The sequence below is a fragment of the Oryctolagus cuniculus genome, chromosome 11, assembly GCF_964237555.1.
Source record: "Oryctolagus cuniculus chromosome 11, mOryCun1.1, whole genome shotgun sequence".
Taxonomy (NCBI): domain Eukaryota; kingdom Metazoa; phylum Chordata; class Mammalia; order Lagomorpha; family Leporidae; genus Oryctolagus; species Oryctolagus cuniculus.
The window spans coordinates 17,495,601-17,513,969 of NC_091442.1; the positions used below are offsets into that span (position 1 = coordinate 17,495,601).

An 18,369-nucleotide genomic window follows, 5' to 3' on the forward strand; every position below is an offset into this window, starting at 1 on the left:
TCCATGTCCTTTCTGTTGCCAAGGTCCCTGATGGTAGAATTCAGGAAGTTTGGGAGCAGATGTCCCACCAAGAGCACAGCCACAGGCAGTGCACCTGCCGCCTGTCTGCAGCATTTTGAAAGGGAGGAGGAAATCCAGCCTAAGGAGCAAGAGCCCCCTTCAAGAAGCAGGAGCCTGCCATGCTGCTCCAGAGGAGAGGAATTGGTCCTCTTCACCACTTCCTCTCCTTTCACCATGTTGCCAGCACCACTGGCTTCTTGACAGTATGTATGCGTGAGCTGGGAGAATTATACCTATTAGATTTCCTTTGCTGTAAGAAAATAAGAATTTATAAATGTATGCATAAATGCTCCATTTTGCTGTCTGTTCAGCAAATGGCTGTTTAACATCAGAATGTGCCACACATCATTTAAAATACTGGAGATGGGGCCACCATTGTGGGGCAGCAGGTTAAGCCACTGCTTGCAATGCTAGCATCCCATAGCAGAGTGCTGGTTCTAGTCTCAGCTGCTTTGCTTCTAATCCAGCTTCCTGCTGATAGGCCTGGGAGGATGCTCATGGAAGGTGACATAAATACTCGAACCCCTGTCAAGTGGAAGACTAGGATGGAGTTCCTGGCTCCTGGCCTTGTCCTGTCCCATACCTGGCTGTTAAGGCTTGGGGAGTGAACTAGCAGATGCAAGACCTATCTCTGTGTGACCTATCTCTCTGTTCTGTCTATCACTTTGCCTTTCAAATAAATAAATCTTAAAAGTTCTGGTGATACAACCAGTGAGCTAGACTGACAGTTCCTGCTCTCATGAAGCTTTCCTTTTAATGGGATAAACAGACAATAAACAAGAAATAAATAAGTTACAGAGAGCAGCACTTGTTAAAAGGAAAATAAAAGGGGATAAAAGTGATGGGAGTTGAGTGTACCAGTTTAAGTAGAATAGGAAGGCTTTTTTAAGAGGGTGATATGAGGCTAAATGGTGAGAAGCTCTTAAATTATGAGATAAGAAGGAAGACTGTTTCAGACAGAGAACAAGGTATGACAGCATTGAGTGGAAGTGATCCTAAGTGGCACGCCTGTAGCACAGGATGGGGATGGATCTGCTTATCAAATAGCACTGGTCCCAAGTAAAGTGATGTTAGTTTCTTTTGAGTGCTCTCCTTGCAGTATGCTTTTTAACTCCCTTTTTCTGTTGCCCAAAAGCACTCCTTTCCCGTGCTCCGAATTCATCTCTCCTTCCCGTTCTCAGTCAGTTCTTGACTGAATTAACTGGTCTGTTTATTGAGCCTGATACACCATGCTAGGTCCTGAAAAAAACAAAGTGCTCAAGACTCTGGTTTGATCTGATGAACTAACCACATGATAAAAACAGTATAAAAGGAAAATCAGTTTGCTGTTTCCCAAAGAACTTTCCATTTTAAGAGGGGATAATACCCAAGGAATAAATCTTAGAGCTAGAAATGGGAGATTCCACCAAAGGCCTGCAAAAATGGTTGAGGCGAGGCAGCTTCCTAGTGCCTCCTACCCAGTTTCTACTGCATGGATGGCCCCAACACCCCTTCTTCGTTGTAAGTGGCCTACACAGGCATGTGTGTCGGGAGAAATAGAAAATCCTTGAAATAAAATAACTTGCACATAGAAAATGGACTTGGAATCTATAGCAGTGTGGGCAAAGTACTTGAGGTTGAAAAGTGGATGTTTTGCTTATTTTCTTGACCTCTCTGATTATGCAGATTTTCATTAAGAAATGAGGGATACTTTTAATATTAAGGAAAAGGTTGGTGGTGTTTTTTTTTAATGTAGTAGAACTAATGATTTGGGTAAGTAGTTTAGAGGAAGCAACATTGTGTTTGACTTTCTGTACCACCCATTTGACTTTCACGTGATTGTAAAGATGTGGTACAAGATTCTGCCGAGTTCTGGGCTGGAGCGTCATGGTGGTAAATTGAGAGCCAGAATCAGCATGAAATCTGTCAGTGTTTGGACAGCTAAGCCACATGCTGTTTCTTCCCCCAGTCACTGGGATCTGTACCTGTGTTCTAATCATCCTTACTTGTTTCTCTTTGGCCTTTGCTCACCTCAAGTGTATTACAAGGTAAAGAACCAACCAAGAGCTGCAAATCCTGCAGGAGAGCTTCAGTGCGCCATAATTTTTCCTTGGGGGAGGAGCTGTCGTGCCACTGCCCTCAGTGGTCCCCCGCTCCACAGGTTTCCTTCCCTATTTAGACTTCTGCCGATGCTTCTTGTTTGGGCTTCATTACAGTTTCTGCTCTGGTTCTGAATGTTTCTCGTGCTACCTCATGTTTTTGTGAGTTCTGTTTAGGAAAACAAGGAGTGGTTTGAGATTTGACTATAAAATTGTGGGTCTCTTAACGTAATGGGACTCTTCCTGTTGTTTAGGTGCATGTTTGTCACCTGGTATCATTTAGCTGCTTGTAGCACTGGCTCCTCCCAAAAGGGTGTTTTCCTCAGTTAGCAAGAAACCTGAAGGTGGAAGTCCAGGACAGAGTCCCAGGTTCGCTCTGTCTTTCTGCTCCATCATCCGCAGAGTGTGTGATTTACATCCTGTTTGTTCCAGCCCAGGCAGGAAGGATAAGGAAGACAGACATGATGCCTTCTACAGGAAAGCGGAACTTTTGTAGATACCCCTATACACTGTAAATCCTGTTGCTCAGGACTGTTAAACTCACCATTTCCAGGAGGCTGGAAGTGGTTTCTGGTGAACACGTTGCCACCATACACAAAAGTTGAGTTTCTGGTGGTTAGCAAGAAAGGGAGTGTGGATCCATGAAGGCAGTTATAGTGTCTGCTGCACTCTTCCATCAGATTTTGCTCAGAACTTTTTAACTCCTTCTTTTAATTTACCCTCAAGATCAGATGAGCTGGAAAAAAAATCAGTGTCAGTACTTCATTGCCATATATTGCTGCTGACTGTGAATCCCTTAAAGCATATTATTTACCTTGATTACTTCCTTATCTACTGTTCATCAAATCTTCTCCCAATAACAGAGGTTTGACACAACTAACGGTACTGAAAGAAGGTCCAGCAACTGATTGTAATAACCAAAGACTGAACAACTCAGTTGTCCAGCAATGGAGGACTGATTGAGTAAACTAATACTCAGCTTGAAAAAAGAACAAAGAATGTTTCTATATACTGCGATGGAGTCATCTCCTAGATATACAGCTCAGGGTAAAAATAAGATGGAAAAATTATGTAATATGCTAGCATCTATTTAGAATGGCTGTGTGTCTGTATCTCTCTCTCTCGCTCTCTCGCTGTCACTATAGCTCTGTTTCTCTGTGTTCTCCCTCTTCTACCAAGAATAAAATTAAAACATTTGATTTCTAAATTGTTAGCTATAGAGAGAGGTAGGAATAGAAGCTAGTTTTTCCAAAAAACCTGTTTGTGTATTTGACTTCAGAATGATTCATCTTGTATATCATTATAAAACAAAATTAATTTTATTTTTTTAAAGATTTATTTATTTGAAGATCAGTCACACAGAGAGAAAAGGAGAGGCACAGAAAGAGAGGTCTTCCATCTGCTGATTCACTCCCCAGTTGGCTGCAACGGCCAGAGCTGCACCGATCTGAAGCCAGGAGCTTCTTCTGGGTCTCCCACATAGGTGCAGGGGCCCAAGGACTTGGGCTATCATGTACTGCTTTCCCAGCCCATAGCAGAGAGCTGGATCAGAAGTAGAGCAGCCAGGACTTGAACCAGCACCCATATGGGATGCTGGCACTGCAGACGGTGGCTTTACCCGCTGTGCCACAGTCCCGGCCCCAACAAAATTAATTTTAAATGTTTCCGAAAGTTCCAAAAATAGTACAGTATACCAATATACCCTTCACTCCAACTTCCCTTAATGTTAACATTTTGTAAAACATAGTATATTTATGGAAAGCAGGAAATTATCATTGATACAATTGTCTTCACTAATCTATAGACATTATTTGTAATCCTCCAGTTTCCCAAAAATGATCATTTTTGGTCTGGGATCCCATCTAGGATCTCCCATTCCACTTGGTAGTCCTTAGCCTCCTGCAGTCTGTGACAGCTCCTTCATCTTTGTGTTTCTCTCTTGTCCTTGACACATTGGAAGGGCACTGAGCAGCTGCTTTGTACACAGGTTGCATTTGCCTGATGTTTTCTCATGCTCAAGTTTGAGGTTATGCCTTTGGGGCAAGAATATCATAATGGTGGTATAATGTCCTCAGTGCGTCATATCAGGGTACATGATGTCAGTATGTCTTACTATTTACATAGCCATGCTCATGTCGTAAAGGTGGTATCTCCTAGAGGGTAGCTATTTTTACCTTAAAAGTTAATGAATGTCTTGTGAGTAGGTATTTTAAGACTCTATAAATACTCTGTTTCTCATCATAATTTTGCCTACTAATTTTAGCTTCCCTCGGTGGTTCTTGCCTTCAGTAATTATCATGATGTTTGGCTAATGGTAATTCTCTATTTCCATCATTTCTTCTGCATTTATTAATAAGAAACTCTACTATAAAGAACATGTATATCAATGTGGACTCGTGGATATTTTATTATCCATTATGCTCATCCATTTATTTTGTTTTCGGATTGTTCAGAGTGGTCCTTGGAGGCACCTGTGTCCTTCTGACATGTTCGCATCATTTTTGCAACACTCCCTTGCTTTCTGCACCAGAAGTTGTTCAGGTTCATGTTGCCTTGTTCCTGCCACAGCCTTGGAATTGTTTCTCCAAGGATGCTTTGTTTCTTTCATTTGATAGTGGCTACTATTTATGCCCACTGCTACTGGAGTGTAATAGCTTTTAGACTGTCTGTGTAGACAGAACTGGGAAATAGATGTATGCATAACCAACAGAAGCAATCATACGACACATCCATACTCATTCTGTGTGTATCCATCCATAGTGAGTTTATGGTTCTAGTCTAAAGCTACAGGGCTCACTACCAGCCTCTCTTCCTTCGTTCTCTGGTAGGGAGAAGCTTGGATCTCATTTCCTAACACAGAATATTTACCCTTATTTAGTCCTATCATTTAAGTAGTTTCAAAATTGCTATACATATATTGTGAAAAATAAATTTACAAGAACAAAATATTGGTCAATACTTTTTTATCATTATTACCACAGTATATAGTCAAAATACTATTTTTCAAAATTATTGATTTTCTTTGCCACTCCTGCCAGTGTGGTTAGATTAATGGGGACAGGGGTCAATCCCCAAAATCCAAAAGCAAAATGAAATAATTCATTTACTTGTATGTCAAGTAGACAGCATAGTTCCCAAACAGGATTTTAGGGGTCTATATTTAATATTTTTGCACATTTCCACTTTGATTTAATTCTGTTTTACAACTCTGATACCTTTACCTGGATTTACCAACAAGGTTTACCTTTTTGGTCCGATTTACTTAACATTTTTGTCCTCTCTTACTCTCTTCATCACTTTCTGTCTGAGTACAAATGTACACACACACACATCATATTTTGTCTAAGTTACAGTGTTGTTTTCCTTTATCCCTTGAACACTTTAGTGTATATATCCTAAGTGCAGGGGCTTTTTCTTCCATAACCACAGCTCAAATCTCAGAATCAGCAAGTAAGAAAGCTTTTCTCCAGTACACAGTCCATATTCACATTTTATCATTCCTTTCAAGCTGTTTTATAGCTGTCATTCCCCCTGTCCAGGATCCAGTCCAGGATCACCCATTACATTTAGGTGTCATCTCTTTAGTCTCCCTTAATGTGGATCCAGTTAGTTGCTCAGTCTCTTTTTTTTTTTTTTTTTTTTTTTTTTTTCTTGAATGACTTTTAAAGTTTTTGGAAAGTAACTGGTCAGTTGTTATATTGATTATCTCTTATTTTGGGTCTTTGTGTCCTCAGGATTGATGCATACTTCTCAGTATACCACGTCAAGAAGAACATTATAACCATTAGTCTGATGATGTTGACTTTGATCATTAGTTAAGTTCTGTCAGATTTCTCTGTTTTTCTCTAATTTTCCCTTTGATATTGAGTAATTTTCAAGAACCACATTGAAACTACATTGAAAACGTGTTAGTTTTAGTCTCCATTGATTATTTTTGCCTGTGCAGTCACCATTATGATGGTTATAAAGTGATTTTTCTAACTCTTGTCACCTGTTAATGCATTTTTGTTTGTTGATAATACTTTAAGGAAGTGTTTTCCCTTTTCTCGTTTATGTCAGTATGGACTCTAGGTTCCTTTTTTTTTTTTTTTTCAGATTATAATCTATTACTGTCTTTGTTTTAATGCTTTTATGAGAATATTTCAAAAAGTTCATGGAAAATTGAATCAAAAGAAAAAATTTTGTAGATTTATTTATTTGTTTGAAGAGCAGAGTTACAGAGAAGGAGAGAGGAGAGATCCTCCATCTGCTGGTTCACTCCCCAGATGGCTGCAACAGCCAGAACTGGACCAGGCTGAAGGCAGGAGCCATGAGCTTCATCTGGGTCTCCCACATGGGTTGTCAGAGGCCCAAGCACTTGGGTCATCTTCCTTCGTTTTTCCCAGGCCATTAGCAGGGAGCTGGATCGGAAGTGGAGCAGCCAGGACACAGACCAGTACCCATATGGGATGCTGGCATTGCAGGTGGCTGCTTTACCTGCCGTGCTACAACCCCAGCCCCAAAAGATAAATTTATTATGATGCATAAAGTTTTTTTTCAAAGATTTTATTTATTTATTTATTTATTTGAGAGGTAGAGTTACAGACAGTGAGAGGAAGAGACAGAGAAAGGTCTTCCTTCTGTTGGTTCACTCTCCAAATGGCCGCAACGACCAGAGCTGCGCCGATCCGAAGCCAAGAGCCAGGAGCTTCTTCCTGGTCTCCCATGTAGGTGCAGGGGCCCAAGCACTTGGGCCATCCTCCACTGCCCTCTCAGGTCACAGCACGGAGCTGGATTGGAATAGGAGCAGCCAGGACTAGAACCAGTGCCCATATGATATGCCGGCACCACAGGCGGAGGATTAACCTGCTGCACCATGGCGCTGGGCCTGATGCATAAAGTTTTGAAACCCATGTGTATTTTTTTTTGTAATACACACTTTTCATGAGCTTTCTAAAGTGTCCTCATATTTCCCTAGAGTTAGCCAGCAAGTGTCTGGTGTTACTTTGATATATCGCCATCACTCTTTGAGTAATTCCTTCCGTTTGGCACAGTTTCAGGTTGATACTGTAATTTCTCTCCCCCAGCCCTACCTACGATTAACCATGTCTCTAATGTACCTTATTGGTTCTATTTGTGGGGAATGGTATTTAGAAACCAAGATCTGGGAGTTAGGTACAACATTCATCTCAGAGGACATGGCTAGAACACACGGATATATGCACAGAGCATAAATATACATATATGTGCATTCATTTCTGTATGTGTATAAACACATACGTGCACACATAGGCATGCATACATATTCATGTCTATTTCTGTATCTCTCTCTGTGTATGTATATATGTACACTCACACTTATGCCTAACCGTTAGTTAATATTGATTCCTGCAATCTACTCTTAACACCACAGAGTTTATTCTAATTTCCTCCTTTCCATATTTGTACTTCCTTCTTTAACAGTGGAAACCTCTACTTCTGCTACCCCCATTGGCTCAACCCTAAATTACACAGAAAATAGTTCCAGTATTGCTAACCCTGCGACTACAATAAAAGAAATCTACTTTCAAGTGTGTATTTAAACTGTAATTTGATAATGCATAATTAGTGGGGCATATAATCCTATGTGGTGGCAGTGGTAAACCAAAACTCTTGGACTTTTTTTTTTCAGTAATTACATTTTGGGTGGGTCAAAATGTTATATATATTCAGGTTGAGCCCCCCAATCTGAAAATCTGAAATCTAAAACTTTTTGAGTATCAACACAACTCTCAAAAAGTTTCAGATTTGGGGACCAGTGTAGTGACGCAGCAGGTTAAGTCACCACTTACAGCACTGGCATCCCATATCAAAGTGCAGATTCACTTCTTGGCTGCTCTGCTTTCACTCCAGCTTCCTGCTGATGCATTTGGAAAGGTAGCAGAACATGACCCAGCTACTTGGATCCCTGCCTACCACCCATATGGGGGACCAGGATAGAGTTCCTGGTCCAGTTCCTTCTGGCTTCAATTCAGCCTGGCCCCAACCTGGCTGCTGCAGCCATTTTAGAGAGTAAACCAGTGGATGGAAGCTGTCTTCCCTCCCTCCACCCACCACCATCACTCTGCCTTTCAAATAAATAAATCTTTTAAAGTAAAATTCCAGATTTGGAAACATTTTCTGTTTTAGATTAGGAATACTAACTGGTAAAGTCTATGCAATATCCTATAATCTGAAAAACTCAAGAATTTGTTCCTAAGTAAGCATTTCCAGTAAGAGATCATCAACCTGTATTATGGTATAAATCAAATGAGAATAATAGCTATGTGATTGAGTTATGAACCTTTATATGCGGCTGAAAAGAAATACAGATGCGAGGTTGATGGAGTTTTTTTTTTTTAAGTGTGACCTCATAATGTGCTTATCCTCTACCACAGACACTTCCTGTATCTGCCCACTGAATAGATCTAGAAGTAGTGGCCAGCCTGGTAGTAGCTGTGGGCGTCCTTAGAATATCCAGATTGTTCCTGAGTACCCTTGTCCCTGCCTGCGGCTAGACTGTTCCCTTAGCCAACCCAACCAGAAAGAGGAGTGAGCCCTTGCCACACTGTGAGGACCTTTGCTCTGGTCCTGCTCGTGGCCTTGCTGTGCACAGAGCTCAGAGTCTGCACCGCTGCCAGTGCTCGGCAGCCTCCCACATGAGCTCCTTCAGGAAGTGACCACTCCTGCTGAGTCTGAGAAGGTGAGAGTAGAGAACAAATTCTGCTTTCTCTCCTGCCCGAGAACAACCTGATGATTCAGGATAGGAAATTTTAGGGCACTGAGATGAACTCCATGCCTTCGTCCTGCAAGGAAGACCTGTGTAACCCAGTTGACCAGGTGGCAGGCAGTGCCTGAGCCCAGCCCAAGCAACTCTTGCTCAGCCTGGGCACCCTTGCCCTGTGGGCCCTGCTCTGATCCCCATTCCCATGTGTTGTTTCCCACTGGCCCCCCCATCTGTCCCAGCACCACCATGCCTCCCAGTCCTTTGGCCACTTTAGCAACTGAGTCAGAGGATTTCTGGTGTGGTTTCTAGCCATGAGATTAGGGAAGGACAGGGGTAGGGACCTCCTTGTCCAGAGATTCTGATACTAGGTAGGTTCCTGGTGGCAGACTTAGACTAATCCCCTTTCCCTAGGCCTGCTGCTTTCAAACCCATACTCTAAGATATCAGCTTCCTTTCAGCAGCCTGTCCTCTGAGCCAGAGACCCCAGTACTTCCTATTCTGGACGCTGGGATTACAGTAAGACCATGGGTCAGGAGCCAAGTCCACACTCCACTATCCTGGGCCACCTCTGTTAAAGCCTGGAAAGATCCAGGTCTCTAAGGGAACCTGCAGGCCTCATGTGAATTCTGATCTGCAGTCAGTCCCATGACTCATAACTGATGAGCTGGCCACTCGCCACTTACTGTTTAAGCACTTGCGTCTTCTCAGAGCTGTTGCTGTCATATGTGGTGACATGCTGCATGTGATTCTCCTCCTCCCCAGGCTCAGGCCCGCTGTCACCGCATAGGCCAGAGTAAAGCCGTGAAGGTCTATCGCCTCATCACCCGGAACTCCTATGAGCGAGAAATGTTTGACAAGGCCAGCCTAAAGCTGGGTCTGGACAAGGCAGTTCTTCAGGACATCAACCGAAAGGGCAGCACCAATGGAGTGAGTATGAAGACCTGCTCTGCAGCCTAGCTCTCCTTGGGTTTTTCCTCCTCACTGCTGATCCAGGGCTCACTTTTGCCATGTTGCCTCAGCCCACACACCATTGTAGAGGATAGGTGAGCGACAGGTTGCTGCATCTTCTGGACTCTAGATGGATAAAGGAAATCTGAAGCAGCAGTTACGTGGTAAGGTTGCCCAGCATGTAGTATCATTTCTATGACCCCTTCTTTGACTTTGTCCACAAGAATCCAGCAGATTGTAACACTCTTAACCGTGTGAATATTATGTATTTGTCACCGTGTCTTACTTTGTCCTCCAGACTTTGAGCTTCTTGAGGGTTTAACGAGACCAATTTTATCTGAGTGCTCCGTGGCCCCTAATAGTGCTTGGCATATAAAAGATATTCAGTATATGGTGGTCAGTTGATAAATGAATGAATAAATTAGCAGCTTGAAATATGAGCTGTTAAACTCCTCTTTCCCCTCTAGAGAGGAAAAAGATTACAGGTAAAATTCTTAAATTGTCTTTAAAGTCTGGGCAAACAGAAAAGACTATCTCCTTAATCTCTGGGTTTATAGCATCAAAGACTGGGAATTAAAACTTCCTAAATGAGTTGTCTTTAGTCCAGATGTCCTGTATCTTTAGCTATGCATGTGTTGCTCAGTGTACTTCAAGTTACCCATGCTGGGAGTCATGGAATTCCTTCTTGTGGTTTCTTATAAAGAGAACCAGATTCTTAATTTGAACCAGGAAAGGGTGTTTTGGACCCCATTTCCTGTTTTCAATAAGCAGTTGAGAAGATCACAGTTGGCACGATATCCTTTTTTTTTTAGTTTAGAAATGACATCACTTCCAATACTAATGTATTTATCTAATAATAAATAAATCATTATTCTTCAGCTTGTTTGGTACATCTGGAGGTTTTTAAAGATACAGGCTCAAACTAAAATATAAAAAAGATGTCAAATATATCCTCTTCAGTGGTACATAGTTTTAATGGTTTGTGGCATTTGATAATAACCAGCATCTTAAAGAATGTTGAGGCCCTTGGATCATGTGCTAGGCTTTCTTCCAGAGCTCCCTATAGAGGATCGTCTGCCTGCCTTCCCCAGAATACCTCTCTCTGGGTTTTCATTTTTCTGAAAATCTTCATTTTGTTGTCCATGCCCTTTGTTCTTCTGACTTGTGCAGTTAATGGAGAAACTGTGTGCTGAATCCTAAAGGCCAGATTTGAGGTGGTTTTTCTCCTGTGCGTTTTCTACTGTGTGAGTAGCCTTTGGTGACCTGTCCAGGTACAGCAGCTCTCAAAAGTGGAGGTGGAGGACCTGCTCCGGAAGGGTGCTTATGGAGCCTTGATGGACGAGGAAGACGAAGGCTCCAAGTTCTGTGAAGAAGACATAGACCAGATTCTGCAGAGGAGAACCCACACCATCACCATCCAGTCTGAGGGGAAAGGGTCCACCTTTGCCAAGGTACAGAACCTACTCTCCAGACACGAGATCGCAATGGAAGGGAAAATAAAATTCTTTGACCTTCATTAGCAAGATTTCTGTTTCTCTAAATGCAAACCCCCAAAATGATCGAGCTGCACATCCATGCAACTCAGGATTACAGGATCTTAGAGGAAGTCTGACCATTGAGGCAGGGGCCATAGAAAGAACCCCACCCACCTGTCCCCCCAGCCATTGAGAGGGGATCCATAGCAGGCAGGATAATTGCTTTGTTTGTGATTTGCTCTGTCAATTCACAAAGTCTGCCCTGAAACCTTGGAGTAGTCGCTGGTGCCTTTGTAGAGCACTCCTTGCTGTTGGAGGGCAGCCTCCTCCAGTGAGCACTCCTGCCTCAAAGCCAGTCTTGGTTCATTTCATGGGAAAGAGATTTGATTCTAGGTTCCCTGCTTCTGGCTGAGGTGCCTCTTTCCTCTGGATTTCAGGCCCCTGGATTTAGAACTTAGTTGCTCTGAGCACAGGCTCTGCCGACTCCAGTGTGAGCTTTGTGGCCTCTTTGGTTAAACCTCCTGCGTGGTGACTCACATTGGGCTCCTTCAGTAGGACACCTTGTGTGACAGGGAGGATATGGGCAGCAGCTCCCTCGTGCCTGCTTCTCCTGCCCAGCTAGTGCATCTTCTGTGGCAGACATTTTGTAAATGTTGAGCTGAAAGAAAAATTAAATCTACAGAAGTTTTAAGAATTAACCCTTTCTTTCTTTTCTTTTCTTTTTTTTTTTTTTTTTTTTTTGACAGGCAGAGTTAGATAGTGAGAGAGAGAGAGAGAAAGGTCTTCCTTCCGTTGGTTCACCCCCTAAATGGCCACCAAGGCCGGCACGCTGTGCCAATCCAAAGCCAGGAGCCAGGTGCTTCTCCTGGTCTCCCATGCGGGTGCAGGGCCCAAGCACTTGGGCCATCCTCCACTGCACTCCCAGGCCACAGCAGAGAGCTGGATTGGAAGCCTTTCACAGAGAACTAGATACCAAATAACATGTAGCCTTTGTCTTCTAGGGTTTGTCTTCCTGCTTCCAAGTTTTTGTCTTTTAAAATTTGTATATTTGTTTAAAAGGCATGTTTACAGAGAGAGTAGAAGAGACAGAGCTCTTCTATCCACTGGTTTATGCCAAATGGCTACAACAGTCAGGGCTGGGCCAGTCTGAAGCCAGGAGCCTAGAACTCCATCTGTGGTCTCCCAATGTGGATGGCAGGGGCCCAGTCACGTGGGTTATCTTCTGCTTTCCTGGGTGCATTAACAGGAAGCTGGATTGGAAGTGGAGCAGCCACAACTACAGTTGGTAGCCATCTGGGATGCCAGCATCTCAAGCAGCAGCCCAACCCACTGGGCCAAAGCACGAGCCCCCTGCTTCCAAGTTTAAGTTTCAAAAAACTACCTCATAGGTTGAAATAGTAATTTCCTCACCCACTTTTCAAAATAAAAGAATAGCTTTGAGATTTTCATGTTCAGTTTGGAAGCTCTGTTAAGGGTTTTGATTTGGAATGCAGTTGGTTAATACACTTGCGTTTCTGATGCGTGTGGAATAACATGGATGTTTTATTAGTTTGCACAGTGTTCAGGTGCAGCTTGTTGACTCCTGTCTCTTTCACAGGCTAGCTTTGTGGCTTCAGGAAACAGAACAGACATTTCCTTAGATGATCCTAACTTTTGGCAGAAATGGGCTAAAATAGCTGAACTGGACACTGAAGCAAAGAATGAAAAGGTACAGCCTGAGGATATTTTATTCCACTGAACATTTATTTCACTGGTGTCTTAGATGCCTGGAAAGTCCTGCCCTGTTCACCTCACTGTTTATACGTGAGTTGGTTCTTGAATGAGATCATGTTTATAATGCACATTAGACATGCCTGTCACAGAGCTAAAGTTGTCATTTTTAAGTGACCTAATGGAACACTAATTTGTTGGGTACCAAGGCAATGAAGTGAATGCAGTTAGAGCTCAAACAAACCAAACAGGTCAAGTTCAACCCTCTGTCTCAGGCCAACATTCATTCCCTGGCAACTGCCTGCTTTACCTGGGTTTCAACACTACCTGTGAAAGAAACCTCACCTCTGACAGATGACACAAAGAGGAAAAGAGCATGACAAAGAAGTTCTGTTATTTCATTGTCTCAGATTTTCTTGTTTCTGAACGTAAAAAAAAAGAGAATGGGCTTTGGAATGAAACTGAAGTGTTCCTTTGAGCGAGGTACATGACGTCCCTGAGACAAGTGACAGAAGGAGTGCTACAGCCACCCTGAGGGCTGCGAGGTCGCAGTCATGAACTTAACCAGCACCAGGGCCGAGCTCACGGGGAGGCAACGCGTCTCATCTGGGTAAACCAGGAGACAAGTCAGTAACCAGCGCCTAGTGTGTACCTCTCCCTCTGTGGGAGCACCACAGGTTGCTAATCCAACCTGTTTGCCCCAAATAGCAATGTTATTTTTCCTGTTTTAAAAAGATGCGGTGGCCCCCTTAGTAATCTGTGTTAAGTGTTTTACAGTGTCACAATCAAGAAGTCCCTCTGTGCAAGTCAGTGGGTGGGAGGGGGGATGGGCGAGCTCTGGCCCCTTGGGCAGTAAGCAGCAGTCGGAGCATTGCAAGGTGGGAAGCAAAGTGATTGAAATAGCTTAGGTAGGGTTAGAAATCAGTTAGCTGGGCCATCTAGGTGTGGTCAGGAGTTGAGGAGGAGGTATAAGGGGAAAGGATAAGGAGCAGGAGCAGTGGAGATGAGAAAATAAGCAGTGGATGTGGCCAGGGGAGCCACCAGAGTGAGTGAGGTTACTGAGCAAGGGATTGTGTCGTCAGCGAAAGGTGAAAGGTTGGTGGAGAGTCCAGCAGAAGGCAGATTATGAAGCAGCGGGCATACAGTGTTTGTCTTCAGAAAGTCGCTGAGCAGATGGAATTCTCTGACCCCGTCTGCCTCCAGAGCACAGACTGCTGTTGCATGCTGGCAGAACAGCTCGGGTTCACCAACCCAGACTTTCTTGGCAAGAGCAGACTGCTGCTTTGGGCACTGGGGGGTCTTGTTTGCCTATACCCTGTTAGAATGACTGCAGAAAACAGCAGATGGTGGCAGAGAGCACTGGGGGTCCGGGAACATGCTAGCCTGAGGAGGTTCCAGAGAATCCCCTTGCTTGTCCTGTGGTTGTGGAGGGAGCAGGTGTACTGCAGAGAAGGGTGACAGAGACGTGGTTCTTGCCCACCTGTGTCCTGAGTGGCAGCAGGGTATGCGTGTGCACTGCGGTAGGAGTGGAGAAGAGGGGCCTTCTCCCCAACAGTCCTCTCCGTTTGTAGGAAAGCTTAGTGATCGACCGCCCTCGTGTGAGAAAGCAGACCAAACACTACAACTCGTTTGAGGAGGATGAGCTCATGGAGTTTTCAGAGTTAGACAGTGACTCGGATGAAAGGCCCACGAGATCCAGGCGCCTCAATGACAAAGCCAGGCGCTACCTCCGAGCTGAGTGCTTCCGGGTAGAGAAGAACCTGCTCATCTTTGGGTGGGTATTGACTCTGCTTGGCTTTGTGTTGTTCTTTTTCCCCCCTGATTTTCAGTCCCTGAGATTTGTTCACTATGTCTCTGCAGTCCCCTCTACAATTACAGACCAACAGGGACCTTTGGGGCAAGAGAGAACTGTGCTGTCTGCCCGGAATCCCTCTCTGTCATGATGTGCTCTGCAGCCGTCATGTAGGCGTGCCCCGATTTCCTCATAGGCTTGGCCATAGCAAATCTCTGGGACTAATTTGCTTCCTGGTACTGATTTCCTGCCTTTTCTCCCTATGGATATATAAGGAGCCAGCACAACAGATGTTTCAGTCGAGGCATGATTCTTGCACGGCTCTGGCTCTGGTAGAGACTTTTGAATCCTGCAGCTGGACTCTGTTTTATTTCAAAATGTGTTTCCTGCTCCCAGTACTTTGGTTCCCCCAAAATTAGCATTCTAGAGGCTATATGAACCTCTCAGAGTCCAAGGTCCAGGTCACCTTAGTTACGCGGTCCTCAGAGGCCTTTCGGGACCAAGCCTTCAGGTTGACTGATAGACCCAGCAGAGAACAAGAAGTCCTCTTGGCTCTTGGTTGTCCTGCTGTGTGGAGGGAGCTTGCCTGGCCCTTCCTGCCTCCCAACACCCTCTGTATTTCCACCGTCAGCTGGGGCCGTTGGAAGGACATCCTGACTCATGGGCGATTCAAGTGGCATCTGAACGAGAAGGACATGGAGATGATTTGCCGGGCCCTGCTGGTGTACTGTGTCAAGCATTACAAGGGGGACGAGAAGATCAAGAGTTTCATCTGGGAGCTGATCACACCCACCAAAGACGGACAGGCCCAGACCCTGCAGAACCACTCAGGTGAGAGGTGGAAGGGCTGTGCCTGGGAGCACACCGCATGCACTTTTGTTCCCTCTTACTGCAACAGTCCGTGTGCTGCGCTTTCCGGGACTTCCTTTTCTCAGATATGAGGGAACTTCAGAAAGTTCCTGGAAAAGTGGAATTTAAAAATGGGTTTATTTTGGTACAAACATTTTTTTTTTTTGAGATCCATGTGTAGTTTATTCATGATAGGCATTTTCCATTGACTTTTTTGAAGACCGCTTGTGTATTCCGGAATGTTGCCTGTAGGAAAGGACGCTGATGCTCTCAGTTGTCTCTCGCAGTCATCCAGGGTTGCTTGTGACATTGTGTTTAAGTACAGTGGGACCCTCCTGAGGTCACCCACACCCCAGGCTCACCCACTACCCTCAGTCACACGGAGGTCCTTCCTCTGCAGTGAGGCATTCAGGCCTTGCGCTCTGTGACTTGCCTTTCACATTCCCCATTCAGCCCCTGTTCCACTTCTGTCTGTGCCTTTTCCGGTGCTGTTGTTCCTTCCAGGGTTTGGCCAGAGCTCCCCTTGAGGTTTCAGGTCAAGTTTCATTTTTCCCCAGCTAGATTGTAAATCCTCCGAATCACAGGCTGCGCCACATCTTCCTGGATACGGACTCCTGGGTGCGTGGCCTGGCTGCGTCTCTGCAGCCCAGCCCAGCCGTGTTCCAGCACCAACACTCAAGCCCCCTTGGCTCATCCAGATGCCCTTCACTGCTTTCTGCTTTAGGGTTGTCTGCTCCAGTCCCTAGAGGGAGGAAGGGGAAGAAGACAAAGAACCAGCTGCTGCTTCCGGAACTGAAGAACGCAGACTGGCTGGCCACGTGCAATCCAGAGGTGGTCCTGCATGACGACGGCTACAAGAAACACCTCAAACAACACTGCAACAAGTGAGTGTTTCCCTCCCGTTCCCGCTTCCCTGCTCGGACTCTCCAGACTCCTGGGAACCCCACAGGGAGACTCCTTCATGCTCCTGTGCTCCTGTGCACGCAAGGTCTGGAAATCAGGGTGTGTGATGTGTGGGCAGAGCTGGGTCAGAATTCATTCACGTTAGAGCTCCTCCAACTCTGTTAACACTGTCTCTTCTCTCCATGGAACCTGGCCTATCTAGCTGTGCTTTGTGACCCTCTGAGGACTTTCCTGATCTGACGCCTTCTGCCCCTAGGGTCACATTAGCAAGGGCAGAACACGGGCCTCAGTGGCCTCTACTCTCAACTCCCTATGCCAAGTTGCTTCCTTTTCCAATTTGCTGTTCCCATTCGTGGTCTCAGGTTTTTTTTTATTTTTATGTACTTACTTTCATTTTATCTGGAAGGCAGAAAGACAGAGATCTTCTGTCCACTGGTTCACTTCCCAAATGTCCATAATAGCCAGGGCTGAGCCAAGCCAAAGCCCAGAACCCAGAACTCTATCCTGGTCTCTCACGTGGTGACAGCAAACCAAGCTCTTGAACCATCACCTGCTGCCTCCCAGCATGTGCATTAACAGGAAGCCGGATCTGAAGCAGAGAGAACAAGGTCTCAAAGTAGGCACTCCAGTATGGGATGCCAGCATCCGGGTAGGGACTCAACTGCTGCTGCACCAGACGCCTTCCCCCACTTCCAGTTATGTGATAGGCATGCATCTGAGATAGTATACTTCATGTCTATAGGCTGGCAGCTGGAGGTGGCATGGCGGGATATAGTTTAAAAATGATAGAAAATGAAATTCTGTTTTTGTGTAGTTTAATTTTAGGGAGTTAGGGCACTTGGCCACAAAACCATCTCAAATTTGCAAGTGGGTGTCTGCATCACTTTATAATGTGACCATCTTGGAGATCCTTGGAGACCATCTCTAGCTCTAGGCTATGCCACAGTTATTGCCCCAGCATTCCTGGTGGGCAGTGAGAAGACCTGTATGCACCTGTGGTCATCAAAGAGTTTATTACCTTATAGGTTAAGATGTTGTACTTGGTTTTTCCTGTCTCTCTGTAACATCCTGAAGGTCATATAGTTATTAAGTTGTGAGGGTTTTTTTCTTCTACAGATGAAGTCTAATCCTTTCCCTTGATCACTCCAAATATTTGAAAATAGGTCTTATGCCCAGCAATGTAATAAAAACTGTATACAAAAGTACAAGCTCTTTGGAGACAGTAATCTTGAATTGGGATTTAAAAGACACATGCAGTTGATTGTAGAGCCTGGCTGGGGAAGGATCCAATTGCATATTTGATGTGCCTACATCAGAGTTGCCACGTGGGAAAGAGAGAACAAGGAAGCTGGCTGGGTGAGAGGACTCACTGGTAGTACACCTGGCATGCTAGGCTAAGGATTTTATTCTCAATACAGGCAACCGTGTTTCTTGAGCAGGTGAAACAGGCAACTGAAAACAATGATAGTTGGGAAGAAAAACTAATCTGGCAAGAGTTTGCCAACTGGTGTAAAGTGACTTAAGAATTGAATGCCTAACTAGGAGATTTGCATCATAATTAGCAAGTCAAAATTAATTAAATAATTAGCAAGTCAAAATTAAATAAAGGTTAAAACAGGCTCTGGGGTCAAGACTGCCTGGATTTAAATCCTGGCCCCATTGCTTGGCCAGCAAGTGAATTACATGATCTATATTTGCCTTCACTCTTCCATCCATAAAATAAAAATACTAATAGTTCCTGCCTTTAGCATTGTAATGAGGATGGAGTGAGTTAATGCATACTCCATACATAGTAGGTGCTCAAAGCATTGTTTGTTATTTGAGCAGAAT

General features: G+C 44.5%; 1 protein-coding gene across 5 annotated transcripts in view; it reads left to right on the forward strand.

Moving 5' to 3' along the window:
- The window catches only part of CHD6 (chromodomain helicase DNA binding protein 6), a 241,382-nt gene that overhangs the window by 169,906 nt on the left and 53,107 nt on the right, over positions 1–18,369 (forward strand). For all 5 annotated transcript variants that reach the window (XM_008274447.4, XM_070051833.1, XM_070051832.1 and 2 more), the window contains 6 exons: positions 9,625–9,789; positions 11,082–11,261; positions 12,883–12,993; positions 14,567–14,769; positions 15,419–15,618; positions 16,361–16,520. In XM_008274447.4, the coding sequence (XP_008272669.3) occupies positions 9,625–9,789; positions 11,082–11,261; positions 12,883–12,993; positions 14,567–14,769; positions 15,419–15,618; positions 16,361–16,520 (1,019 nt within the window). The remainder of the gene's footprint in view (positions 1–9,624; positions 9,790–11,081; positions 11,262–12,882; positions 12,994–14,566; positions 14,770–15,418; positions 15,619–16,360; positions 16,521–18,369) is intronic.